This window comes from Aotus nancymaae, unplaced genomic scaffold, assembly GCF_030222135.1.
Source record: "Aotus nancymaae isolate 86718 unplaced genomic scaffold, 86718_ANA_hifiasm-v0.15.2.pri h1tg000011l, whole genome shotgun sequence".
NCBI classification, from domain to species: domain Eukaryota; kingdom Metazoa; phylum Chordata; class Mammalia; order Primates; family Aotidae; genus Aotus; species Aotus nancymaae.
This window is the reverse complement of record NW_026988422.1, coordinates 32,016,274-32,043,261: the sequence shown is the minus strand read 5'-3', so window position 1 is coordinate 32,043,261 and position 26,988 is coordinate 32,016,274. Positions and strand designations below refer to the sequence as shown.

The 26,988-nt window shown below is 40.4% G+C and overlaps 1 protein-coding gene across 10 annotated transcripts in view; it reads right to left on the bottom strand.

The window, feature by feature from the left end:
• Positions 1-26,988, bottom strand: part of CHD8 (chromodomain helicase DNA binding protein 8) — a 68,923-nt gene that overhangs the window by 14,519 nt on the left and 27,416 nt on the right. For 8 of the 10 annotated variants that reach the window (XM_021674856.2, XM_021674852.2, XM_021674857.2 and 5 more), the window contains 22 exons: positions 26,706-26,820; positions 19,567-19,749; positions 19,417-19,485; positions 18,825-18,880; positions 18,183-18,300; positions 16,473-16,556; positions 12,860-12,997; positions 11,504-11,625; positions 11,110-11,353; positions 8,574-8,750; positions 7,440-7,583; positions 6,929-7,184; positions 5,001-5,211; positions 4,567-4,762; positions 3,897-4,064; positions 3,525-3,704; positions 2,656-2,766; positions 2,120-2,316; positions 1,657-1,856; positions 1,396-1,576; positions 1,222-1,311; positions 846-949 (listed from right to left, as the gene is read on the bottom strand). In XM_021674856.2, coding sequence (XP_021530531.1) covers positions 846-949; positions 1,222-1,311; positions 1,396-1,576; positions 1,657-1,856; positions 2,120-2,316; positions 2,656-2,766; positions 3,525-3,704; positions 3,897-4,064; positions 4,567-4,762; positions 5,001-5,211; positions 6,929-7,184; positions 7,440-7,583; positions 8,574-8,750; positions 11,110-11,353; positions 11,504-11,625; positions 12,860-12,997; positions 16,473-16,556; positions 18,183-18,300; positions 18,825-18,880; positions 19,417-19,485; positions 19,567-19,749; positions 26,706-26,820 — 3,344 coding nt within the window. The remainder of the gene's footprint in view (positions 1-845; positions 950-1,221; positions 1,312-1,395; positions 1,577-1,656; positions 1,857-2,119; positions 2,317-2,655; positions 2,767-3,524; positions 3,705-3,896; positions 4,065-4,566; positions 4,763-5,000; positions 5,212-6,928; positions 7,185-7,439; positions 7,584-8,573; positions 8,751-11,109; positions 11,354-11,503; positions 11,626-12,859; positions 12,998-16,472; positions 16,557-18,182; positions 18,301-18,824; positions 18,881-19,416; positions 19,486-19,566; positions 19,750-26,705; positions 26,821-26,988) is intronic. The other 2 variants (XM_021674855.2, XM_021674860.2) reach the window with 1 other exon arrangement.

The window sequence follows — 26,988 nt, the reverse complement described above, 5'->3', positions numbered from 1 at the left end:
AAACGGCAAAAAGAATAAGGAAATATTCCTACCCCTCACTGCATTTTTTGTTTTGGCTAGTAACTCTCCCTTCTTACACGCTTTATTTCACTCAAACACTGCTGCTCATACCTACAGAAGAGTGAATGCTGAACATTTAGGCAAACAGGACATTTACGCAAATAGAAGATTTTTCAGCTCTTTCTCTTCGGTGAGGTGGCCGAAGCTGACACAGAGATGCAGATCTCTATAAAGACCCTTACAGGCAAAACCATCACCCTTGAGGGCCAGCCCAGTGACACCAATGAAAATGTCAAAGCCAAGATCCAAGACAAGGAGGGCATCCCGCCTGACCAGCAGCATCTGATATTTGTGGGCAGATGGTTGGAGGATGGCCGCACTCTTTCAGAGTATAACATCCAGAAAGAGTCCACCTTGCAGGTGGTGCTTCGCCTCTGAGATGGCATTATTAAGCCTTCCCTCTGCCTACTCACCCAGAAATACAGCTGCGACAAGATGATCTGCTGCAATTGTTATGCTAGCCTGGACCAAGAGGAAAGCCATACAAATTAAGTGTGGTTATTATTAACAATAGTGGGGGTACAGTACCTGCCCTGATTCGTGGGACAGTGATTAGAGAACAGATGGGAGGCTCCCTATGTTGAGATTTACGTATCCATCTGGTCCTTCTTGAACATCTATTTATAGGAACTAACTGCTCTGGATATTTAAGAACTACTTTCCTACTCAAATTTACTGAAGATCAATCAGATAACTCAGTTATTTCTCATGAGCATTTTGCTAAATGTTCCATCTGTGAACATAAATCTTCAGAGAAAAGGAATAGAATAGGAGAAGGTACATACCATGTTTAAAGACTCCAATGAGCAGTGACTTGTCAGCCTCACTGTCCCACCATGTTGTTGGAACCTCCAGCTGATCCACCACTGGGAACCATATGTCAATCTCACTGAAGGTATAAGAAGGCAGATTTAGCATAGAAATGCAGGAAATTAAAGTGAGAATCCTTGCAAAGGTTATTATAGGTATCTTCCTGTATCCATCAATTTAAATACTCATGCATCTACCCTATTTCCTTCTGCTGGTGTCAAGGATAGAATTAAAGGCCTGATATATAGATTTAAATTAGATATCCCAAAGATAGCATAAAATGAAATAAGCAAACCCATCTTTCCTCAAATAAGGCAGGGCATAAATCAAAAAAATAAAGCAGAACTTTACCTGGCAATGGCACCCCCTAACACCTTCTCTGCTTGATCTCCAATAACCTCCTGCCTCAGGTAGTATAGCATTCGTACCCGCAACAGTACCCTAGAAGGGACAGAGGAAGAGCTGGCTCAGTAACAGTGTAGAAAGTTTGAGGTGGAAAATGTTATTGCTAAATTCTATCCTTACTTGTTACACTGATGTTTCAAGTGCTTCTTATAACTTTCATCTTGGAACAGAGTGTCAGGGTTATATTTCCGGATCCAATCTGCCTTATGGATATCAAAAGTACTTTGTGACTTTACTTTTTTTCCCTTGCGTCCACGAGGCACAGGGATAGATAGACCTGGGAAAGGGGAGACATCAAAGACTTGGATTGAGAAAAACCCTTGGACCTGAAAAGGATTAGATAACCTATAGAAAAACATAAAGGAAAGAGTTGATAATTACCTGAATGATTCTGCAATTCTTTTGTCTTGCCATTTTCAGCTGGGCTAATCAAGTCCCAGATAAAGCCTTTAATATTTTCATCCCCACGGTAATGTAGAAGACAGTACACAAGAATGGCCCGGCAAATTGTCTCCACATCTCGTTCAGTCATACGTCGCTTGAAGCGTCCATGAGATAAAATATCTCGCCATCGTCCCCAACTAAAAAACAGAAAAGGAAACTATATTAACATTTTTCTGGGAAATGATGGTCTCTTGTCCCTCAGAATCATGTCTCTGGAAAGGTGTGAAACAGAGATCTTAAAAAACATAGCAACAGAATAAATAGAACAAACTCCCTCCAAGGCAAATATTGTTTCACATTATCTCTTCTTTGATCATAGCCCCCAGTTTAAAAGGCAAAGAGTATCTATCAGGATGGAGATGCACTATGCACTACCTCTCATGGCAAGTTGGGCTCTTACCCATATACCAGAAGATGCTTTTCCACCCGAAAGCAGTCAGTGCGCCCATAGGCATGATGACGGTCATGTCTGCGGGAGCGTGGCCGCTCGTCATCCTCACTTTCCAAATCAGAGAATTCCACGAGATCATCATCTTTCAGAGTGCTGAAGTGGCGTGTCTGTTTTCGTACTCTAGGTGTGTCAATTACCAAATTATTCTATGAAGAGAACAGAAGGAGAAATAATTCTCTTCCTGATTTGTTCACGGGAAAAGAATAAGACAATTATGGATTACAATGGCCTTGGATGTAACATGTGTAGATACTCAGAGATTTTTTAAATGACATGTAAAATAATCAACAGAAAGTAAAATTAGGTGGGAGATACCCAACTATTTTTCTGGGGCCTATTAGGTACAAAGTATCCACAACAGCCTTTGTATACAATACACCATCATAAACCACAATTAGCATCAAATAATCAGAGTAGCTATAAAGACTCCTGAAAGTAGTGTGGTCTTCTGCGATACTTCCTCCCTAAAGTAAGAAGAAACTCACCTTACTATTGAGCAGATCCATGTCTAGGTCAGCCTTTTTGGCCCACTTTTGCCAAAAGTTGGGGTCATCCAAAGAAATATCTGTCCTGTTTTCAGAGGCAACAAAGCTTGCCTAGCGAAAAACAAATGCAGAGGTAAAGCTGACTTTTTTTTTTAAAGTGATAAAATTCAGCAACTATATTTTTAAAACTTTTTTTTTTTTTTGAGATGGAGTCTCACTCTGTTACCCAGGCTGAAGTGCAGTGGCACAATCTACCTCCCTGGTTCAAGTGATTCTCCTGCCTCAGTCTCCCGAGTAGCTGGGAACACAGGCGCATGCCACCACTCCGGGCTAATTTTCGTTATTTTTAGTAGAGATGGGGTTTTACCATGTTGGCTGGGCTGGTCTTGAACTCCTGACGTCAAGTGATCCACCCACTTTGGTCTCCCAAAGTGCTGGGATTACAGGCATGAGCCACTGTGCCCAGCATAAAAACATAATTAAATCCTAGAGACTCAGGTCTCTATCATCTCTGCTTTTCTTTTCTTTTTTTTTTTTTTTTTTTTTAAGATGGAGTTTCACTCTTGTTACCCAGGCTGGAGTGCAATGGCGTGATCTCAGCTCACCGTAACCTCCGCCTCCTGGGTTCAGGCAATTCTCCTGCCTCAGCCTCCTGAGTAGCTGGGATTACAGGCACGCGCCACCATGCCCAGCTAATTTTTTGTATTTTTAGTAGAGACAGGGTTTCACCATGTTGACCAGGATGGTCTCGATCTCTTGACCTCGTGATCCACCCGCCTCAGCCTCCCAAAGTGCTGGGATTACAGGTGTGAGCCACCGCACCCGGCCCTATCTCTGCTTTTTTAGCCTCTGGCACAGACAGAACATACCTTGGCAAAGGTAGAACCTTTTCCTTCAGATTCAATGGTGATGGTTGTAGTTCGTCTTAACAAGATCTGGTCGATGTCCTCTTCACAAAACTTGGAACCTTCATCATCTTCCTCCATGATGGCTGCATATGCTCCTTTTCTTAAAAGATCTTCAATCTCCTTCTTAGAGAACTGTTGGATCTATAAAAACCAATAGACAGATGAAAAGACTATCAAGAGAATATTATCTAACTATGCCATAATATTTTAGCTATTATATTTTAAGAATAATTGAGAATCCAAACAAGGTAGTCAAATTCCTGTGTAAAAATAGCTTTTGTTTCCCTCTATCACAATGACTCATTATAAACTTATCTATAAACTAAGACTCACTCCAGTAATGTTGCCATCCCGACCACTCATGGACTGAAGCACAGCCTTATCCAATCCTAACTTGAGGCTGGCCTTATCAAACATCTCTCTCTCATAGGAATTACGAGTGATGAGGCGGTACACCTTCACAGCTTTGCTCTGCCCAATTCGATGACATCGTGCCTGGGCCTGGTTTAAAAAAATAAAAATGCAAGGAGAAAGATAACATAAAATTAGCAGGGGAAAGGATATAAAATACCAATTTATGATCCTCTCACTTCTATAGAGCAGCCATGAGAAAAACTCAAAACCAAGAGTCAATTTCAAGATGAAACTATCACCCCATCATGTAGACCAGGGGTCAGCAAACTAAATTCTGTATGGACATCTATTTTTTATAAATAAAGTTCAATGTGGACACAGTACTACCCATTCATTTACATATTATCTATGGCTGCTTTAATGCTGAAGGACTTGGAGATGAGACAGAGACTTCATAGCTCACAAAGCCTAAAACATTTACTATCTTGTCCTTTACAGAAAACATTTGCTGATTCCCTGATCTAACTGCCACCCTTAAAACTAAGGAAACAATTCCAAATTCTCTGAAAGTTCTTTCTAAAAGATCCTATTCTTACTGAAAAATCTCCCAAGTTAGTTAGTTAGTCCCTAAGACAATGAATTCCTTTACCTGCAGGTCATTTTGTGGATTCCAGTCTGAATCAAAGATAATGCAGGTATCAGCAGCTGTAAGATTAATACCAAGTCCACCAGCCCGGGTACATAGTAAGAAGACAAAGCGGTCTGAGTCAGGTTTGCTGAAGCGGTCAATGGCAGCCTGTCGAAGGTTCCCTCTAACTCGTCCATCAATACGTTCATATAAGTACCTGTATGGGAGCCACAGAGAAAAATGTAAGAGGCCAAGCAGAAGTGAAGACCGAAAAAGCAAGCTAGGATCAATACCAGTACTTCCATATCAAAGGTGGTCAAAAACCAAGTTGAGAGTGAGAATCTTAAAAACTTCTCTTACTGCAATTGGTCAACTCTAATTAAACCCAGGCCCTCGTGCTTTTTGCTGCTTTATGAGGACAGAGTAACCACAGGCTGGGATGACTTTTTTCTTACCTCCTCTGGATTAAATAATCCTCTAGGATGTCTAGGCAGCGTACCATCTGAGAGAAGATCAGAACTTTATGGCCACCAGCTTTAAGCTTTGGAAGTAACTTGTCAATAAGAACCAGTTTGCCAGCTGAACGAACCATTGCCTGCAGGTGGAAGTCATGAGGTATAATATGGCAAGCTTCCCGGAATTCTGTTAGGATTTTTTCTTCGGCACCTACCAGAAGAAAAATCAAATTATGTTGAGATCCAGTGAAACATATTAGGGTTGTAGACTATTTAATTAAGAAAGCAAAGGGAAAAAAATGTAATTTTACTTAAGACTAACATTTCATACATACAGAATTTCAGCAACAAAAAATCTTAAATCAGCTGGGCACGGTGGCTCATGCCTGTAATCCCAGCACTTTGGGAAGCCCACGAGGGTGGATCACCTGAGGTCAGGGGTTCGATACCAGTCTTGCCAACATGGTGAAACGCTGTCTTTACTAAAAATACAAAAACTAGCCTCACGCGGTGGCATGGGCCTGTAGTTCCAGCTACTCAGGAGGCTGAGGCAGGAGAATCGCTTGAACCCAGGAGATGGTGATTGCAGTGAGCTAAGATCGTGCCACTGCACCCCAGTCTGGGCAATGGAGCAAGACTCTGTCTTAAAACAAAAAACAAAAAGCAAAAAAAACTGGCCAGGAATGGTGGCTCACGCCTGTAATCCCAGCACTTTGGGAGGCCGAGGCAAATGGATCACCTGAGGTCGGGAGTTTGAGACCAGCCTGCCAAACATGGTGAAACACCATCTCTAATAAAAATACAAAAATTAGCCATGCCGGGTGGCAGGTGCCTATAATTCCAGCTACTTGGGAGGCTGAGGCAGGAGAAGTGCTTAAATACAGGAGGAGGAGGTTGCAGTGAGCTGAGACCATGCCACTGCACTCTAGCCTAGGCAACAGAGCAAGACTCTGTCTCAGAAAAACAAAAAATTAATCGGGCGTGGTGGTGGGTACCTGAAAACCCAGCTACTCGGGAGGCTGAGGCAGGATAATCACTTGAACCTGGGAGGTCGAGGTTGCAGTGAGCTGAGATAGCGCCACTGCACTCCAGTCTGGGTGACAAGAGCAAAACTCTGTCTCAAAGAAAAAAAAAAAAACTTAAATCACCCTCAGTTGTGTCATACAAAATATTCCAAGTAAGGCAGGACTATGATAACTGGGTAAAAAAAGATGTAAATATGTGAACAAGGACTAAGTAAGATGAACACTATCAGCACCCAAAAAAGAGACAGACACAATAAAATGGAGTATCGATGAGGACATTTATCCAGGGAACAGAATAACCTGAGAATTTTTTTTTCTTTTTGAGATAGGGCTAGCTTCAAACTCACGGGCTCAAATAATCCTCCAGCCTCAGCCTCCTAAGTAGCTGGGACTACAGGTACATGCCACTGTGCCTGGCTAATCTGAGTTCTTATTCATGAAATTCTAAACAGCAAATCTTAATTTTGGAGATTATGCAGGATCAAAGGGGTAGAAAGAACTAGAGAAAAACATTCCAAATAAGAATTGTTTTTGTTTACTTTATTTGGAGACAGGGTCTCACTCTGTCGCCCAGGCTGAAGTGCAGTGGTGCGATCTCAGCTCACTGCAATCTCTACCTCCCGGGTTCAAGCGATCCTCCCACCTCAGTGTCCTGAGTAGCTGGAACCACAAGTGCGTGCCATCATACCTGGCTAATTTTTGTATTTTTTGTAGAGGTGGGGTTTCATCATGTTGCCCAGGCTTAGAATCTCTTTTGTAAAAGGAGAACCATTTCCCATTCCTCAGTCCCCACCCCCAAATTCGGTTGGATCAGTCAATGCATCCATTGTCCCCAAGGAGTATCATCTGGAAAGTAAACACAGGTACTACAGAAGTTCAGGTGTATACCAAGAATTCCCTCACCATTGATGAGATATGGGTGGTTGCAGCACTTGCGCAACTCCATCATTGTGTTAAGTAGATTAGGCATGTTGGTATGACCTGCTCCTTTGGAAAGGAAGGAGAAATTCTTCTCCAAAATAGCCCGATAATATTTCTTCTGGATGTTAGTCAGCTCTACTTCAATAATAGTTTCCTGTTTGGGTGCCAAGTTTTTTTCAACATCCTCTTTGAGTCTTCTCAGCATCATTGGCTTAAGAATGGCCTGTAGCTTTTGAACCTGTGGTCCATTACAGAGAGAAAAATAAATCAATAACATGAGGACAAACATTCTCACATTATGTAGAAACATGGAAAATTAGAGTTTTCCACTATCTAAGAAGTGTACACTTTGAATGATGCCACAAATGATGTAGGCAAAAGAACATAAGGAGTTCAGAAGGGCTCTTGAGAGCCCAATGACAACAGATGTCTGCCATGTACAAACTTCGTCTTTTTTGTCCTGAGTTAGTACCTCATCAGATAGATTTCCTACCTGTTCCTCTGTCTTTAGATCCCCAAAGTCCTTGAGAAACTCTGATTCTGAGGGAAATTGTGACGGTTCTAAGAAATGAAGCAAGCTAAACAGTTCTTCTACAGTATTTTGCAATGGTGTTCCTGTGAGTAGCACTTTGTGTTCCTAGAAATGGAGGAAACAAAAGAATAACAAAATTAAAAAATATAAAGGACTTCTGAGGTTTTCTATCAAGTATATAATCTTTAAAGTATATAACCTTTAATTTCTTTATGTACAAAATTATGAGAATGGACAAGATCACTGGTCCATTAACTTTTCTTCCACATCCTCTTTCGATAAATACAAAACATTCAAGAAATCCCTCTGACATTAATGTACTGAAATAATATAAATATTGTAATAAGCAAATTAAAAAATAATTCAGATTATGTTTATTCCAATTACATATGTCTCTCCATATTCAACTCCCCACAGATACCCTAAAATCTGCTGTCCTCTAGGGAATGTAACTGAGCTGGATTAAATATGGTGATTAATTTTTTGCCGTTCCACCTTTTGAGGTTCACCCCGTGAATCTAGGCTTGCCTTGTAACTTGCAAGAACAAGAATGTAGCAGAAGTGACACTGTGTGAGCTTCAGAGCATATCTCAAAGGTTGCTGTTTCTACTTTTGCCCTCTTGGAATACTGCCTTGAGACTACCATGCAAAGAAACCCATTCTGGCCTACGGAGGATGAGAGGCAATGTGGAACCCAGGTGCTCCAGATAAAAATCAGCATCAACTGCCAGTTTTAGCAATACTGACTCCAGGCAAGATCATCATAAGAACCAACCAGCTGAGCTCAGCCTAAGTGGTTGAGCTAGAAAATCATGAAAAATATAGTTACTGTAGGACACTAAGTTTTGGAGTATTTTGTTATGCAGTAATAGGTAACCAATGTAGTTTCCTACCTCTTCTTCTGGTTGAGAATCACTAAACTTCCCAGTTCTAAAATTTATGACTTTTACGTTATCATACACACAGGCCATCCTCACTGTTCAATACCATGATTCAGACTTTTTTTGTTCTCTGCTAAACTAGGGTTATTTTAATTCCACAGGGAATTAGGGTTAATTCCAGGTGTTTCAGCCCACAAGTCAGTGTGGAACTCACCAGGTCCATGTGCTTAAGACTATCAAGAAGCTTGCAATTACGATTTTTCAGTCGATGGGCCTCATCAATGATGACACAACGCCATTCAATTTCACGAAGCTCAGGACAGTCTGACAAAATCATCTCAAAAGTGGTGATCAGGGCGTCAAACTTGTATGCACCTGGGATGAGGCGTCCCTAAGCATGAAGGCAGCAAAGTCAAAAAAAAAACTAAAACGTACCTAATCGAGGAGCTCTTCTGAATTACTTGGCTACTATATTAAGACATATTTAATAGAAAATAGAAACTGTACCACCACCCACCTCCACCGCTGTTTATCTTCTTGAAAAATAGTGCCATATCACTGAATCTAAGATACACTGCTTCCTTAACATACTCAGCTTCTTGGGAAAATGACAGACCTCACTGAATGAGAGGCTAGACATTTTTTACTCTGCTGTATGCCTAGCTCATATATCTCTGCCCTAGATATTTTGTTGAGTAACACTGAAATCCACAACTGCTGGACAATGACGAAACATACAAGATAATAAAAATGAAAACAGCTAATACAGAATATAATATTGGCTGTCTAAAAATATTGATGTCTAAAAATTGACAAAAATCATTTTAACAAAATTAAGAGCTGCAGGTTGGCATGGTGGCTCATGCCTGTAATCCCAGCACTTTGGGAGGCTGAGGTGGGCAGATCACAAGGTCAGGAGATCAAGATCATCCTGGCCAACGTGGTAAAACCCCGTCTCTACTGAAAATACAAAAATTAGCTGGGTGTGGTGGCACATGTCTGTAATCCCAGCTACTCAGGAGGCTGAGGCAGGAGAATCACTTGACCCCGGGAGGTGGAGGTTGCAGTGAACCCAGATCGTGCCATTGCACTCCAGCCTGGTGATAGAGCAAGACTCCATCTCAAAAAAAAAAAAAAAAAAGAACTATAAATAAAATATGACAGGAAGATTTGATTTGGTAGAAATAAAAAGAAGAAAACTAATAGTAGAAAAACAATAAAATTCATGTTAATATACGACGAATAATTCCAATTTTGTTTTCAAATTTACATAAAAAAAGAAATTGATTTTTTTTTTTTTTTTTTTTTTTTTTGAGATGGAGTCTTGCTCTGTCACCAGGCTGGAACACAGTGGCCTGATCTTGGCTCCTCACAACCTCCACCTCCCGGTTCAAATGATTCTCCTGCCTCAGCCTCCCGAGTAGCTGGGACTATAGGCGTGTGCCACCATGCCTGGCTAGTTTTTGTATTTTTAGTAAAAATGGGGTTTTACTATGTTGGCCAGGCTGTTCTCAAACTCCTGACCTCATGATCTCCCCCAGCCTCCCAAAGTGCTGGGATTACAGGTGTGAGCCACCACGCCTGGCCTTTTCTTTTTTTGAGACAAAGTCTTGCTCTGTCATCCAGGCTGGAATGCAATGATACAAGGTTTACTATTTTAGAAATTTATATTCAGTTAAAAGTGCATGATAACTACAATTGTTTTTAGGATATAAGTTATGAAAGTTATAATTAAGAAACAACATTTTATTTGCAGTAGCCTCAAAATATGTACCTAACTGAAAATTAACTTGCAGATAGGTAAGGTTCACTGCAGCCTTCCCTCCTAGGTTCAAGCGATTCTCCTGCCTCAACCTCCTGTGTAGCTGGGATTACAGGTGCCCACCACCACACTCGGCTAATTTTTATATCTTTAGTAGAGACAGGGTTTCACCATGTTGGCCAGGCTGGTCTCAAACTCCTGACCTCAGGTAATAAGCCCACCTCGGGCTCCCAAAGTGCTGGGATTACAGGCATAAGCCACTATACCTGACCATTTAGAAAAAGAAACTGATCATGATGAAAATTTCAGTAGACTAAAAAGAGTAAAAGAAATAACCTCAGTGGCTGGGCACGGTGGCTCATGCCTGTAATCCCAGCACTTTGGGAGGCCAAGGCAGGTGGATCACCTGAGGTGAGGAGTTTGAAACCAGTCTGTCCAATATGGTGAAACCTCATCTCTACTAAAAATACAAAAAATTAGCTGGGCGTGGTGGCAGGCACCTGTAATCTCAGCTAGTTGGGAGGCTGAGGCAGGAGAATTGCTTGAACTCAGGAGGTGAATGTTACAGTGAGCCAAGATCACGCCACTGTACTCCAGCCTGGGTGACAGAGCAAGACTCTGTCTTTAAAAACAAAAAAAGAAAGAAAGAAGCTGACCACCACATGGATTAAGTGGCTAAAAGAATTTCATTTCTGGAAAATACTGTGATTAAAATTCATTGATGCTGGCAAAATTCTACCTAAAATGTATGTGTTCATAAATAAAATCAGAACTTCTACTTGATCAAATGTCTACTGGGCAAAAAAATAGCGAAGTCAAAAAAAGACCTGCATACTGCTATACAAAAATGCCTTTAGCCATAGACATTTTTGCATAAGCATACTGAAGACTTTCAATAAAAGTCTTCTATTCATATACAGCACCTAAAATACCAGGTACCTTGGCCGACTTTCTCTAAGCCATAGTATTCTCAAGACATACAACTCACCCGTGAATCTTTGCAGTACATTTCATATTGTTGAATCATCTGCCTGCTGGCCAGGCTGCCGTGGTACACAATAGTGTTCATTTCTGTCCATGTATTAAATTCTCGCTCCCAGTTAGTAATTGTGGACAATGGGGCAATGACCAAGAAGGGGCCATGGATGCCCACATTATATACTTCCTGCAAGAAGGCAATGGACTGAATAGTTTTGCCCAATCCCATCTCATCAGCCAGGATGCAGTTCTGCCTGCAGATTTACCACGGGAAAAAAAAAATGTTAAAAGATACTATCTTTAAAAAACAATAGAGTATGTAGGAAGAAATTGTTTCAATAGAAAACGAATAAATATAATCCCAGAACTAAGCTTACATCTTACGGGCCCATTCTTTTCTTTACCTGTTATACCAATTAAAGAGCAGCCAATTGACCCCTTCCAACTGATATTCCCGTAACTGGTTTCTGTTTTTATATTCATGTGATAGCTCCAATTTCTTCCAGGCACTTGCCTGCGGACGATTCTAAAAAACAAGACATTTGAATAAATGTAGTGCAGACATTAACAAAAAGACTTACTAGGTAAGTTCTAATAGTTAAATTCAATTCAAAACAACATTGGTTTGGATTAAAACAGGTCAAATATGTTTAAATTCATGAGTTCACAATGTTACTTTAAAAAAAACATAAAGAGGAAAAACTCTGGTCACTTTCGGAGAATTTAAGAGAACTACGTCATTATTTTGGAACTGGGAAATAGAGGAAAATAATAAAGTACTTATCTTTTCTATATGATCTCTACCTCAAGGAAACCAAATAGTAAGTGAAACAAATTTCTTTTTATAGAAGAATCTGGCTAATAAATTCAGAAATGGTAGAATTAAAATATCACCACTCTCAAATCCTTAAAGTATGGATCCATAATGACAACAAACGACTGACAACATCACAAAACACAACCTGATGTAAGTACACACCACCATCTATGAAGCAGAGTTACTGGCTTCCCTCTCCCATCTGATCAAGCCTGTAGAACAGTGATGTCTAAAAGAGCTTTCTACAATGTTAAAAAAAAAAAACAAAAAAAACACATGGCTAGTGACTACTGTATTGAACAGCACAGCTCTAAAATGTTTTATTGGACAGCGTTGCTCTAACCTAAGCATTCATGTGAAATATCAGGGACAGAGAACATGTAAAAAGGTACCAAGGGTAATGTAGTTAGCAAACTTCAGCCTACGGAAAACTCTACAAATCAACTGATTTCTTCAAGAGAAAATTATAAGGCAGGGAGAGGAGATCAAGGGGGAAGTTAAAAGAAACTTGAGACGTATTAACTGATAGCAATATATGGACCTTACTGAGAACCAAATTTAAACGATTTAACAAAAATTAACAGATGATGCAATGATTGGTACTAATGATTTGATGATATTAAAGAATGATTAAATTTTTCAGGTTGTAATAATTTTTTTTAAGACATAAACACTGTAATATTTACAGATGAAATAAATGAATCTGGGATTTGATTTAAAATAACCTGGGTAACAGGAATTAATGGGTAGGAAAATATATGACCTAAGACTAGATATGTACTGATAATTGTTGAGTGGATAATGGGTACATTATATCATTTCTTCAATTTTTATATGTTTGAAATTTCTGTAATAAAAAGCTAAAACAACAAAAACTTCCATAAGGGAAAAAATTAAATCATTTCTTATGTAGGCCTTTATACTCTAATGCAAATGTACTTACCACCCTTTTGAGTTCTGGGTGCCTTGACTGAATCCGTTTAAATTCGCGAATCTTGCCCTCATCAACATCCTCTTTTAGCTCCCATGTGCTATCTTCATATGGCAGAGAGCACCATTTCACCAGGTAGTAAATAACAGGCTAGGAGAGAAGAAACCAAAGCCTTAAGAAACTTATTCTGTGTTCTCTGTTGTGGTTAAAGAATAAGAATTTGGGCAGGGCGTAGTGGCTCACGCCTGTAATCCCAGCACTTTGGGAGGCCGAGGAGGGCAGATCCCGAAGTTAAGAGATCGAGACCATCCTGGCCAACATGGTGAAAGCCTATCTCTACTAAAAATACAAAAAAAATTAGCCGGGCCTGGTGGTGCGTGCCTATAGTCCCAGCTACTCAGGAGGCTGAGGCAGAAGAATTGCTTGAAACTGGAAAACATAAGTTGTAGTGAGCCCAGATCGTGCCACTGCACTCCAGCCTGATGATAGAGCAAGATTCTGTCTCAACAACAACAAAAAAGAATAAGAATTTGATTGTAAAATCAGATCACAAAGTATCAATATCTAAAAGGTGTTGAAAAAGTCAGGCCAAACACACCGACCAAAGGTTCACCTTCGATGCACTATTCGTGGCTTTGATCATTCTTCAAAGTAATTCATCAGAATCTGTCCTAAAAGGAAAATTTCTACCCAGTAGTTTCTAGAACACTAAGCACTAAAACATTATGCTCATCAACTACACAGATTAAAAAAAAAAAAACGACTAATCTTTTCCTATACCACGTTAAAATTAAAAGACATGTTTCTGTGCCACACTATTCTCCTGGCACCAAATCTGACACATTGGCCGCTAGGCTATCTTTAGGACGAGGACTACCAGCATATACTGGCTTCTGAGCTCCTAGAGCTCAGTGCAAATGCACCTCAAGAGCACTTATATGGTGGTAAAGAAATGTCCTTGTGAGTCCCAGGAAGCTAGGAGCTAATAAGAGGTTATCAACAATGACAGGTAATAAGAGTAAAGAAGACAAAATGCTAAAAAGTTCAACTACAGTAAGTACTAGTCTAGGTAGGTAGCCACTGAAAATGAGAGGGCAGTGACCAATAGCAAATGGCTCCTATTTTCACTATTCAAGATGATCATTGCACTTACTGCATCTCCATTTTTGGCTTATGAAGTATAAAGGATGGATTAGATTGGGTCTAGTGTAATCAACAAGAATCTATAATTATCAAATAGAAAACTCCTTAAATAGCCAACAAAATGTGTGAAAGTGCCTCAATATAGTCACAGATGTAGAATCTCTGGAATTGATCTAGCTGCTCTTTTATCTTTTTCTTTATCATAGTTAACTCAGTTCATTCTCTATATAAAGCCATTTGTCCAGGTCACACATTTCCAGTATAATATTTACTGTAATATTTATTTCCACTATTAGGTAGGTAATATAAAATGGATGACAAATTGGGCTGGGCACGGTGGCTCACACCTATAATCCCAGCAGTTTGGGAGGCCGAGGCGGGCAGATCGCAAGGTCAGAAGATTGAGACCATCCTGGCCAACACTTTGAAACCCCGTCTCTACTAAAAATACAAAAAAAATTAGTTGGGCATGGTGGTGCACACCTGTAGTCCCAGCTACTCGGGAGTCTGAGGCAAGAATATTGAACCCAGGAGGCGGAGATGGCAGTGAGCTGAGATGGCGCCACTGCACTATAGCCTGGGTGACAGTGTGAGACTCCATCTCAAAAAAAAAAAAAAAAAAGATGACAAATTAAACTTATTTTAGGATAGTATTAGTCAACATTGGGAGCATAAATTATAGTATTAGAGTATGAAAACGTTATCATCTGTCATATCATTTGCAAGACATTCCAAAGGGACCTAACCAAAGGCCAATTGCTTTTAGAAGGGTAAGTATGGTAAAAAGCACAAGACTGTCAAGGCTGGAAAGGTTGAGATCCTGAAAAATGATGAGAATTTAAGAGTAGCTAACAAACTGCCCTAATAACCGGCCCATTCTCCACTCAATTCCCACAAACGAACACACAATACTACCACCCTCAACTTCAAAAGCAAAATATGTTATCTGAAGCATGCTTGTTAAGCTTTAAATACAATGAAGTATACTGGGTCCTGGATATCTAAGATTCTGACTATCTGAGTGAACCTGAAGGCTTATATAGTAGAATAAACTTTGGAATTTTATAGAGGAAGAATTTGACTCAGGGGTCCTGTTATAATGATGTATGGGAGGAGCAAGTCACTTATCTCATAAATAAGCCCAGCTCACCCACCCAGCACTAACATCATAAAAAAGTTCTGCTGTTCTCTACTGGTCACTGTATAAAAAGTGTCAGATGTGATAAAAATGTTCTTTATGTCCCTGCAAAGATAAACCAAAAAGTGTTACTTGAAGTAAAAATAAAGTGACAAAATCTACGAAAATGATGTTTTATAGAGTAAAAAAAATTATAAGTAAATTTAAAAGAAAGTTGAATTCATTGGTGGTTAAACAGATGAACATTTGAAAATGAAAATTATGCTAGGTATGGTGGCTCACGCCTTCAATGCCAGTACTTTAGGAAGCTGAGGCAAGCAGATCACTTGAAGTAGGAGTTCGAGACCAGCCTGGCCAACACACCGAAACTTTGTCTCTACTAAAAATATAAGAACTAGCTAGGTGTGATGGTGTGCACCTGTAGTCTCACCTACTCAGGAGGCTGAGACATGAGAATCACTTGAATCTGGGAGGCGGAGGTTACAATGAGCCAAGATCACACCACTGCACCCCAACCTGGTTGACAAGAGCGAAGATAGTCTCAAAAAAATTTTTTTTAATTAAAAAAAAAAATTAAAATACAGATTCAAATGTAGCAGACCATTTTTTGGTTTGTTTTTTTGAGACGGAGTCTTGTGGCAGTGATGCGATCTCGGCTCATCACAACCTCTACCACCTGAGTTCAAGAGATTTTCCTGCCACGGCCTTCTGAGTAGCTGGAACTACAGGCACATGCCACCATGCCTGGCTAATTTTTATATTTTTAGCAGAGACAGTGTTTCACTGTGTTGGCCAGGATGGTCTCAAACTCCTGACCTCGTGTTCCACCTGCCTCGGCCTCCCAAAGTGCTGGGATTACAGGTGTGAGCCACTGTGCCAGCCAGCAGATCTGTTTTAATGACAAATGAAGAGACATTTAACTAATGGTGAGTGCAAGAAGTTGCCCGTAGAAGTATTTTTATATTCATAAATTTAAGAATTTGGAATTTTACAGAGGAAAGAATTTGACTCGGAGGTCCTGTTATAAAGTATTCCTTTCCCCTGCCCCACACTCTACCTGCAACTGTATGTCAACAGACCCTGATTTAAAATCTAAGGAAAAATGAAACCCAGATGAATGACTTTTCAGTACTTAGCTTCTACATGTTTGACTTTACAAAATCTTTCCTTTTAGCATCTCTCTCTACTTCCTTACCTCCCATTATCTAAGGATTCCACAGAAAAATTCAGAAATACCTTCAGTCCAAAGGATTTTGCAGCTATACCTGAAAAAGAAAAGATTGGCAAACCAACCAGCAGAAATCTAAGAGGATGTTCATGTTACTCCATGCCTTGACAACTCACCTCCCCATTGTCCTTGTCAATACTGTGAGACTCATCCAATATCCTATCCACCTCTACGTAGTCTGGATTAAAGGGCTCTTCATCCTAGATGAGTTATGAAACCAAACAATAAGACCAAAAGATCACTGTCCAATAAACCTACTCTTCTACCTCATCTTTAGCAGAGAATCCTATTTCAAAATTTTTAAAGAAATTAGAAGCTATCTGATGGGAGTTTTCCTTTTTTATAACATTAAATCCTATAAATGTACCTGGGTCTGTACCCAACTTCTCACCTGCTACCAGTGAATGTCTCTTTCTCTCTAACAGAGGTCATTCTCTCCATAAAGGCTCTGGTGTCTACTGCTTCTTGCATTCTTAGGAATCCTTCTACTGAGTCATTGCCATAAATACACACGTTTCACATTTCACATTTTTAAAAAAGACCTCCTTTGACTCTACATCCCCTGCAACTATTTTCTTCTCTGCTTCATACCTAAAGGTTTTTTTTTTTTTTTTGTGAGGAAGAGACTCGCTCTGTTGCCCAAGCTAGAGTGGTACAGTGGCACAATCTTGGCTCACTGCAACCTCTATCTCCTAGGTTCAAGTCATTCTCCTGCCTCAGCCTCCCAAGTAGTAGCCTCCCAATAGTTGCCCGCCACCACACCTGGTTAACTTTTGTATTTTTGGTAGACACAGGGATACACCATGTTGGCCAGGCTGGTCTCAAACACCGGAACTCATGTGATCTGCCCACCTTGGCCTCCCGCAGTGCTGGGGTTACAGGCGTGAGCCACTGTGCCTGGCCCCATACCTAAACTTTTTTAAGGGTTTAAACACAGGCTATTTCCATTCCTTCATCTCCTTTACTTGTCTATCCATTCCACTTTTTCTTCTACTTGCAACACACAACCAAAACTACTCTGAGGATGAATGCTGCAAATATAACAGACATATTTCTTCACTCATCTTGCTCCAGTGTTTACCAGTAAACCTGGATATTGGAAATTCAAGCTGCTTTATCCCTATTTCTAGTCATACTGGATTAGAAATTTGAGAAAATAAATGTTCTCTCTTAATATGTCTACAGAGACCATCAATAGCTAAAGAGAGACATTAGAGGAAGAAGAATGCCTCAAGCGGACCAGCAGTCAGTTTATCATCAGTTTTGAAAATACTTCATGTGTATTTAGGAAATCAATTTCAAAATACCCTATAACTAATAAATGAACCATATTTAAACCTAAGAAAAGAAAGCATGGGGCAATTAAGTAAGAAAAGTCAATGGCCAAGCCGGGCGCGGTGGCTCAAGCCTGTAATCCCAGCACTTTGGGAGGCCGAGGCGGGTGGATCACGAGGTCAAGAGATCGAGACCATCCTGGTCAACATGGTGAAACCCCGTCTCTACTAATACAAAAAATTAGCTGGGCATGGTGGCGCGTGCCTGTAATCCCAGCTACTCAGGAGGCTGAGGCAGGAGAATTGGCTGAACCCAGGAGGCGGAGGTTGCGGTGAGCCGAGATCGTGCCATTGCACTCCAGCCTGGGTAATGAGAGCAAAACTCCGTCTCAAAAAAAAAAAAAAAAAAAAAAAGTCAATGGCCAAAATTAAAACTTTATACCCATATATACAAACCAACTATAAATATTTTGAAGAATCAGCCAAGGCTAACAACCCCAGTAATTTGTGCTTCTATGAAAGAAATAATAGGCAATACCTATCCCTAATTACCTCATGGAAGAAGTGTCTCATCTGAGCCATTTTGGTTTTGAAGCGCTTTAATTTTTGATGAATCCTCTTATCCTTCTCTAGTTGGGAGATAGTAGCCCATTCACAGTGCAGATAGGAACTAAGAGGGATGGAAAAAACCAGTCATGGTGCAAGTAAAAGAAGGTGGCAGGCTACTGTCTGAAATTTTGGGATTAGTCGGAAGCAGACATAACAAATACATGCTTAAATTGGAAGACAGTCTCTTAGGTCACTACTTCTGAAACTCTAATTTGTATACAAACCACCTGGTATGGGATGTGCTTGAAAGCCCACATCTCTAAAAAGCATCCAAGTAATGCTAATTCTGCTGGTCCATGGACCATATTTTGAGTAGCAAGATCTTAGTGCTAGACTAAGGTAAAGAAAATCACGAGAAATTTCGTCAGGAACCATCTTCACCCCACTTACCTACAAGGAAATAGTAAGAGTCATGTCAATTCCTGAATTTCTCTCTGAATAGCCATTTTCCCAATTAAAAACAGCAAACTGGGCTAGAATACTATAAAAAAGGGACACATTCCCACCCAGTATACTCTACACAGGAGAATTTTTTTACCACCCTGTGGAATTTGGGGTGACAAATTTTTTGCACAGATCACGTACTAGTTCTTGTACTTGACAAAGAATTCTTCTGCTTCAGTATATTGTCCAGAAGGAAGCTGAGAAAAAAGAAAGAAATTAATCATCAGTTCCTTAATTGTAAAAGAAAGAACTTTTTAATTTTAACCACACATTGCAGAACTTCACACCAGTAATCCCTGAATACATTAATGACGCAGGGATTAAGGAACTAGCCTGGTACTCCAATAATAGAGGCCTGATAACTGGAAGAAATAAGCCTTTACCCACTCTATAAACATATAAGTAAAAGAAGCAGCAGTAAAGCAGTTCCTGTTTTCTAGCTAACTTTCCTCCATCATCTCTCACAACTTCACTCTAGCAATACATCTGACATTCAAAGGTGTTCATTAAATAAAGCCTGTGAACATAGCATTATGGGCTAATATTAAGATAGTGAAAAGTCAGGTGCAGTGGTACACAATGGCAGTCACAGACAGGAGGCTGAGGCAGAAGGATAGCTCAAGCCCAGAAGTTCATAGTGTGCTATAATCACACCTATAAATAGCCACTGCACTTTAGTCTGGGTAACATAGTGAGACCCTGTCTATTTTTAAAAAATTTAAAAAGTCCTCACCTCCTTCTTCACAACTCGCATAGAAAGCACTTTGTCTACAATGGCTGCATCTTCTTCACTGGGATTCTCCTGCAGCAAAAGATGTAGTCAGTCAACAGATGATTGTGACCAGCAGGCAATCCTCTCAAACTGCTTGAGTTCACAGCTTACCACAAAGAACTGCATGGAAGGCAAAGTCTCGCCATCTGGTTCTTGCACTGGTTCAGGGAGAATAGGCTCAGGTTTTATTGGACCAGTTACATCCACCTCTTCTTCTTCTTCATCATCTGTGATCTTTATATCCAGGTCCTCTGTATATTTTTTTCGTTTAACTTGACGGTTTGAGCGTCTCTTCTGTAGAGCAAAAAGTAGTAGAGTCACTGATTAGGTCTCTCGCAAAGAAGAGTTTTAAAATTATTTGCCCATGGTCATATACTTAGATTTTACTCCAAAATTTTGATGAAAAACAAACTAAAAATGATAGATCATTTGTCAAACAATGTGATTTATTCTATGAATTGATCATATATCAATTGGCTTAACACTTTATAAAAGGCCAAGAATCCACTGAGAAAAACCTGTACACTAGTGGCAAGAAGCTCTGGGAAATCCAAACAAGATTCTCAGGCTGCAGGGTGCAATATAATTCACACTAGAAGCAACCTTGAAGGGCAAAGATGCAAGAATATTTTGTTCTAATTTTGCTTTTTTTGTCTTAGTTCTAAAGGTTTTCTTTCTTTTAATAAACAGAATCATACTATGTGTACTGTTCTGCCACTTACTTTTTTGCTTAAATGTGGGTGGTGCTGGGCAAAGGCATGCAGCTACAGCACGACTTCCCAGCAGCACACTCTTCAGCACCACCCTGGGAGGTACCAGGAACATCTACAACCAGAAATTCTTGATGGAGTGTTGAACTCAACCATGACCAAAACATACCCAAGGAAGGAATGTACCCACCCATGACCCAAACACCCCCGAGGAATCTGCACACCATTTCTGGGGTCACCAGCCCTGCCAGTGATGAGCCCCCAAAGGAAGCCTGCCAGAGCCACTTGTGCAATAGTTCAAAAGATAAGTGGGTGAGCAGTGAAGAATCACAATCTGAGATGGGCATTTAAAGGATCAGCCATCAGATCTCACATTGCCTACGGGCTCCTCTGGGTCTTCCTGGGAGGAATTGCACCAGCCAGGCTTTATGAAAGTTATTACACTGGGCAGGCGTGTGGTGTGGAGTTGGCCACCCCAGCTTTCTCTCCCTTACTCAGGGCACCTGCTCCCTCCTCTTTGTGAAAACCAGCAGATAGTGCCTCCACTGATGGGGGAGCTGCTGCCTCAAGGGGAGTGATCCCTGCCAGCACACCCTGCAGCAGAGTGCCAGGAAGTGGACAAGAAAGAGCCCTTCCTTCTGAATAATCCAATGATCTGCTCTTCTATCCCTGTGCTCTAGGGGCACAGCCAACCCTACTTTAGGTTGATGTGCCTGGGAAAGCTCTCCTCCCCCTCCTTCCACAAGAGAGGAAATAAAAGCCACTTTCACCCTAGAGCCAAGAGTTGGGCCCTGTCTGAAAAATAAAATAAAAGGTGGGCAGGACTAGAGTGGGAGTAAGGACAGGGGGGAGTGGGGAGGGGGCCGTCTGCTGATAAATAGTAAAGTGGGAGAATGAGAATGTGTGACTTCATTAAAAATCTACTTTTGTGTATGCCTAAAATTTTCCTAATAAAAAAGGAAAATAGAGGAGAAAAATGGATAGATCTATCTTTTCCATTAAAGAACAACCTCCAAGGCATATCATTAGGGAAAACACACAGTAGAGAAGAGTAGGTATGGAATATTAATATTTAGTGGAAGTAGAAGTAGAGTGTTCATGGAAGTAAGAAATATTTCTAGAAGGATATACAAGAAATTGGTAACAGAGGCTACCTCTGGGGAGAACTGGGAGACTGTGAAGCTGAGGTCTAGGAAACATTTTAGTGTCTATCTGCTTTATTGCACTGTTGTAATTCTTCTCATATATGTATTTTTAAACTAAAAAATAAAATGGCAAATGGTCAAGTTAAAAAAATTTCACACAGGGTCAAAGGATAAAAAACTAAAGTACAATAATCATGACCCACTTACCAACCCTTCTCTTCAAAGATACATATTCTTATCCATTTCTTGTATATCCTTCCAGAAAAAAATTGATGTATATACATATATGTACACATACAGACACACATACATACTTTAAACATTATAAAGACATACTATATAGACCTTTTTTCATTAATAGTAAGTCTTCCTTATTAGCACATCCCAACCTACTTCAGTTTTTAACTGCCATCTAGTATTCTACTGCTTGAGTATTGTCAATTTTACTTAACTATTTCTCCACCAATGGACACCTAATTTTTGGACATTTTTGCTATTGCAAATATTGCTATATATATCACTGCATTCTTTTTTTTTTTTTTTTTTTGAGCCAGAGCCTCGCTCTGTTGTCAGGCTGGAGTGTAGTCGCACGATCTTGGCTCACTGCAACTTCCACTTCCTGGGTTCAAGCGATTCTCCTGCCTCAGCCTCCCAAGTACCTAGGACTACAGAAGTGCGCCACCATGCCCAGCTAATTTTTGGTAGAGATGAGTTTCACCATGTTGGCCAGGATGGTCTCAATCTCTTGACCTTGTGATCTGCCGGACTCAGCCTCCCAAAATGCTGGGATTACAGGCATGAGCCACTGCATCCGGCTCATCACCATCACCATATTCTTTTGAGAACATATTCATAAAGTAATTTCCTAGGTGGAGAATCACTGAGTGAAATAAAATTAACATTCTAAATTCTGCTATATGTTGAAACACTGACTTGCCAAAAAGATTGTCCCAATCAACACTCCCATCAACCATGTGTAAGTGTCTGTTCCTTAACTTCATTGCCAATATTGTCATCCTCACTTGTCACAGGCTGAATTGTATCCCCCCGCCAACAAATTCATATGTTAAATCCCCAACCCCCAATACCTCAGAATGTGAATGTATTTGGAAATTGGAAATAGGGCTTTCAAAGAGTCATTAAGTTAAAATGAGGCCACCAGGGTGAGCCCTAATCCAATCTTACAGAAGGAAGAAATTTGGACACACAAAAAGACACCAGTGATGTGTACCAAAAGGGGAAAGACCACGTGAGGACACAATGAGAAGGTGGCCTTCTGCAAGCCAAGAAAATCCTCAGGAGAAAACTTGCAGATCATTTGATCTTGGACTTCTGGCCTCCAGAACTGTAAGGAAATAAATGCCCAGGCCAGGTGCAGTGGCTCACACCTGTAATTCCAGCACTTTGGGAGGACAAGGCAGGTGAATCACCTGACATCAGGAGATCGAGATCAGCCTGGCCAACATGGTGAAACTCTGAATCTATTAAAAATAGAAAAATTAGCTAGGTGTGATGGCACATGCCTGTAATCCCAAACACTCAGGAGGCTGAGGCAGGAGAATCACTTGAACCCAGGAGGCAGAGGTTGCAGTGAGCTGAGATCACACCACTGCACTCCAGCCTGGATAACACAGCAAAACTCTGTCTCAAAAAAAAAAAGAAAAGAAAGAAAATAAATGCCCATAGCTTAAGCCACCTAGTCTGGGGTATTGTGTTATGCTGGTCTTAGCAAACTAACAGACTACTTTCTAAATTTTATTAATCTCTGTGTTTTGTATTATGAAATTTTTCCTTCATGTTTTTGCTTAACAAATAGTTTATTTGTATAACCCTTTAACCCTTATTTAACCTTTAGTTAAAAAACATGTTGTTGCAACAAAACATGTCCATTTTGTATTGCTGTAACAGAATACTAGAGACTGGGTAATTTATTTTGATAAGAAAATAAATGGGCTGGGCACAGTGGCTCACACCTGTAATCCTAGCACTTTGGGAGGCTGAGGCAGGTGGATCACCTGAGGTCAGGAGTTTGAGACCAGCCTGACCAACACAGAGAAACCCCATCTCTACTAAAAATATAAAAAATTAGCTGGGCATGGTGGTACATGCCTGTAATCCCAGTTACTCGGGAGGCTGAGGCAGGAGAATCACTTGAACCTGGGAGGCAGAGGTTGCAGTGAGCCCAGATTGCACCATTGCACTCCAGCCTGGGCAACAAGAGTGAAACTCCATTCCACCCCCCCACTCTGAAAAAAAGAAATGTAGTGAGGTACAGTGGCTCCCCCCTATAATCCCAGCATTTTGGAAGGCTGAGGTGGGTGGACCGCTTGAGGCCAGGAGTTCAACCATCTAGCCAACATGGTGAAACCCTGTCTCTACTAAAAAATACAAAAATTAGCTGGGAGAGGTGGCACATATCTGTAATCCCAGGTACTCAGGAGGCAGAGGTGGGACAATCACTTGAACCTGGGAGGCAGAGGTTTCAGTGAGCCAAGATTGCATCACTGCACCCCAACCTGGGAAGTAGCAAGACTCTGTCTCAGGAAAAAAAAAAAAGAAAAGAAAAAGAAAGCCAGCCACAGTGGCTCACGCATTTTGGGAGGCCAAGGTAGGCCTCCCAACTCCTGAGGTCAGGAGTTCAAGACCAGCCAGGCCAACAATGCGAAACTCCGTCTCTACTAAAATTGTAAAAATTAGCCAGGCGTGGTGGCGCCACCTGTAATTCCAGCTACTCAGGAGACTGAGGCAGGAGAATCACTTGAATCGGGAGGCAGAGGTTGCAGTGGGCTGAGATCGGGCCATTGTACTCCAGCTAGAGCAAAAGAGCAAGACTCCATCTCAAAAAATTAAAAAAAGAAAGAAAAAGAAATGTATTTCTTACATCTCTGAAGGCTGGTAAGTCCAATATGAAGCTGCCCACATTTGGCAAGGACCTTCTTGCTGCATCAGCCCACAGCAGGAAGGTGAGAGGTGACAGCACAACCAAGAGAAAGCAAGAGAGGGCCCAACTTGATTTTATAACAAACACACTTTCTCAATGACATTAATCCATTCATGAGGGTAACGCCTTCATAACCTAATTGTCTCTTAAGGGTCCCCCCCTCAACACTGTTGCACAGGGGATTTAGCTTCCAATCTATGAACTTTGTGGGGTTTTTTGGGGGTGGGGTGGGGAGATAGTGTCTCATTCTGCTGCCCAGGCTGGATTGTAGTGGCATGATCACAGCTCACTGCAGCCTCAACTTCCTGGGCTCAAGGAATCCTCCTGCCTCAGCCTCCCAAAGTGCTGGGATTACAGGTATAAGCCAGCATGCCTGGCTAACTCATGAATTTGGAGGGCACATTCAATCAAAAGCATATGCATGTAAGTCCTAATATGTGTTCTTAGTATGAGCCAAACACTGTTATATGTGCTTTATCAATGTGTACATATAATTCTTATAACAACCCTATTTGATAAGTACTATTACCTACATTTTAGAGGTGAGGAAATTGAGGCACCAAGAGGCTAAGTAACTCATTCAGAGTGACAGTGCTAGTAAATGGTAGAGTTATGAAAAGAACCTAAGAAATCTGGTTCCAGAGTCTATGCTCCCAACCACTACATTGTTCATGGAATTTATTTGTTGTTATACCATATATAATTTTCATATTGTCAAGTGTACCAATATTTTCCTTTATGACTTCTGAATTTTAATATCCTCTTTACAAAGATTACTTGATAATTACTTTAAAATGTATTCATGCCTCTAGAAAGTTTATAAATTTCACTTTTATATTTACAGCTTTAATTCAGTTGGAATTTATTTTTCAGAAAGCAAATAATCCAGCTTTCCTAAATGGTTAGCCAGTTGTCCTAATTTATTGAATAATCTTTTTCCCTGTTGATTTAAAATGGTGTTCTAATCATATATAGTAAATTTCCACAACTATTTGAGTTGATTTCTAAGCTCTACTGTGTTTTATTAATCTGTTTTTTCTTCTCCAATTTCAGTCTTAGTAATCATTATTTCATAATATATTCTAAAAAATTTTTTTGGCCTCATTTTCCTTTTTAAAACTTTCTTGGCTATTCTCACATAGTTATTTCCCCCAGAACAACCCAAGTAACAGTTTGTCAATGTACTGAATGTATATTATGAAAGAGGGGAGGCACTTATAAATATTAATAGAGAAACACTTAGGTTCATTTAGTCCAAAACCTCCATTTACAGATGAGAAATTGAGACTCAAGTAAGTTAAGTAAATTGGCCAGACCACAGAGTTACTTAGAAGCAAGCACTATGGGTCTCCTGAATCAGGTTTTCTCTATGGTTAGAAATTAGAGCCAAAGATGATACCATAAGGCAACAAACCAGAGATGGAAGACTACAGTCTGGTCTGGCTTCTTTTGGTATCTTCCAACATCCCTCATCTTCAAAATGCAGGAGAAACTTTGTGCCTAACTACCCTTGTTCACAGTCAGAATCCTGAAGTGTGGACAAGGTAAGACAAAATGGATTCTTGGAGTTCTAAGAGAGAGCCAAGTTCTGACACAGCCAGAAAAACAATCATGCAGCATGATTTCATATGATTTGCTTAGTATTTGAAACACTGGAATTTGAGAAAATGAATATTGCTTTTTTTTTTTTTGAGACGGACTCTCACTCTATTGCCCAGGCTGGAGTGCAATGGTACAATCTCAGCTCACTGCAACCTCTGCCTCCTGGGTTCAATAGATTCTCCTGCCTCAGCTTCCCAAGTAGCTGGGATTATAGGTGTGCACTACCATGCCCAGTTAATTTTTGTATGTTTAGCAGAGATGGGGTTTCACCACGTTGGCCAAGCTGGTCTCAAACTCCTGACCTCAGGTGAACCACCCATCTCAGCCTCCCAAAGTGCTGGAATTATAGGCGTGAGCCACCACACCCAGCTAAGTATCGCTATTTTTATAGTAATATGCTTTTTGCCTAAAAGGACAAAAACTTTAAAGACATTGACCAGTGGGAAGCCGAGGTAGGTGGATCACTTGAGGTCCTGAGGTCAGGAGTTTGACACTAGCTTGGTCAACATGGTGAAACCCAGTCTCTACTAAAAAAATACAAAAATTAGCTGGGTATGGTGGTGCATGCCTATAATCCCAGCTACTCAGGAGGCTAAGGCAGGAGAATCATTTTAAACTGGGAGGCAGAGGTTGCAGTAAGCTGAGATCATGCCACTGCACTCCAGCCCAGGCGACACAGCGAGACTGTCTCAAGAAAAAAGGAAAAAAAAAAAAAAAGACATTAACCAGGTGCATTCACCTTTTAGGCCTATGTCCAGTTTAGAAACTTAGAGTCTCTCAGTATCTTCTTGGCTTGGTTAGCCATAATTAAACATGATTTTTTTCTACTAAATTCTTTTGGGATCCTTTTACCTGAATGCTGCTTTCTTCATCTTCCCGAGGTGATTGTGCAGGCATGACTTCCACATCTGAATTATCAGATGAGGTATTACGTTTTCTCTTCTTACCCACTACAGGAGTGATGGTGCTAAAAAGGAAAAATCAAATTCATTTTCAGTGAAGGCAAAGAAAACTTAGGGGTAAAAAAAAATAATTAATCTAAACTATTGCATACAAAACTTCCAGAGGGAAGTCTTTAGATATTCAGTCTATGGAACACACAGCTATTAAATAGGGTGTTTGAAAAAAAGAAGAT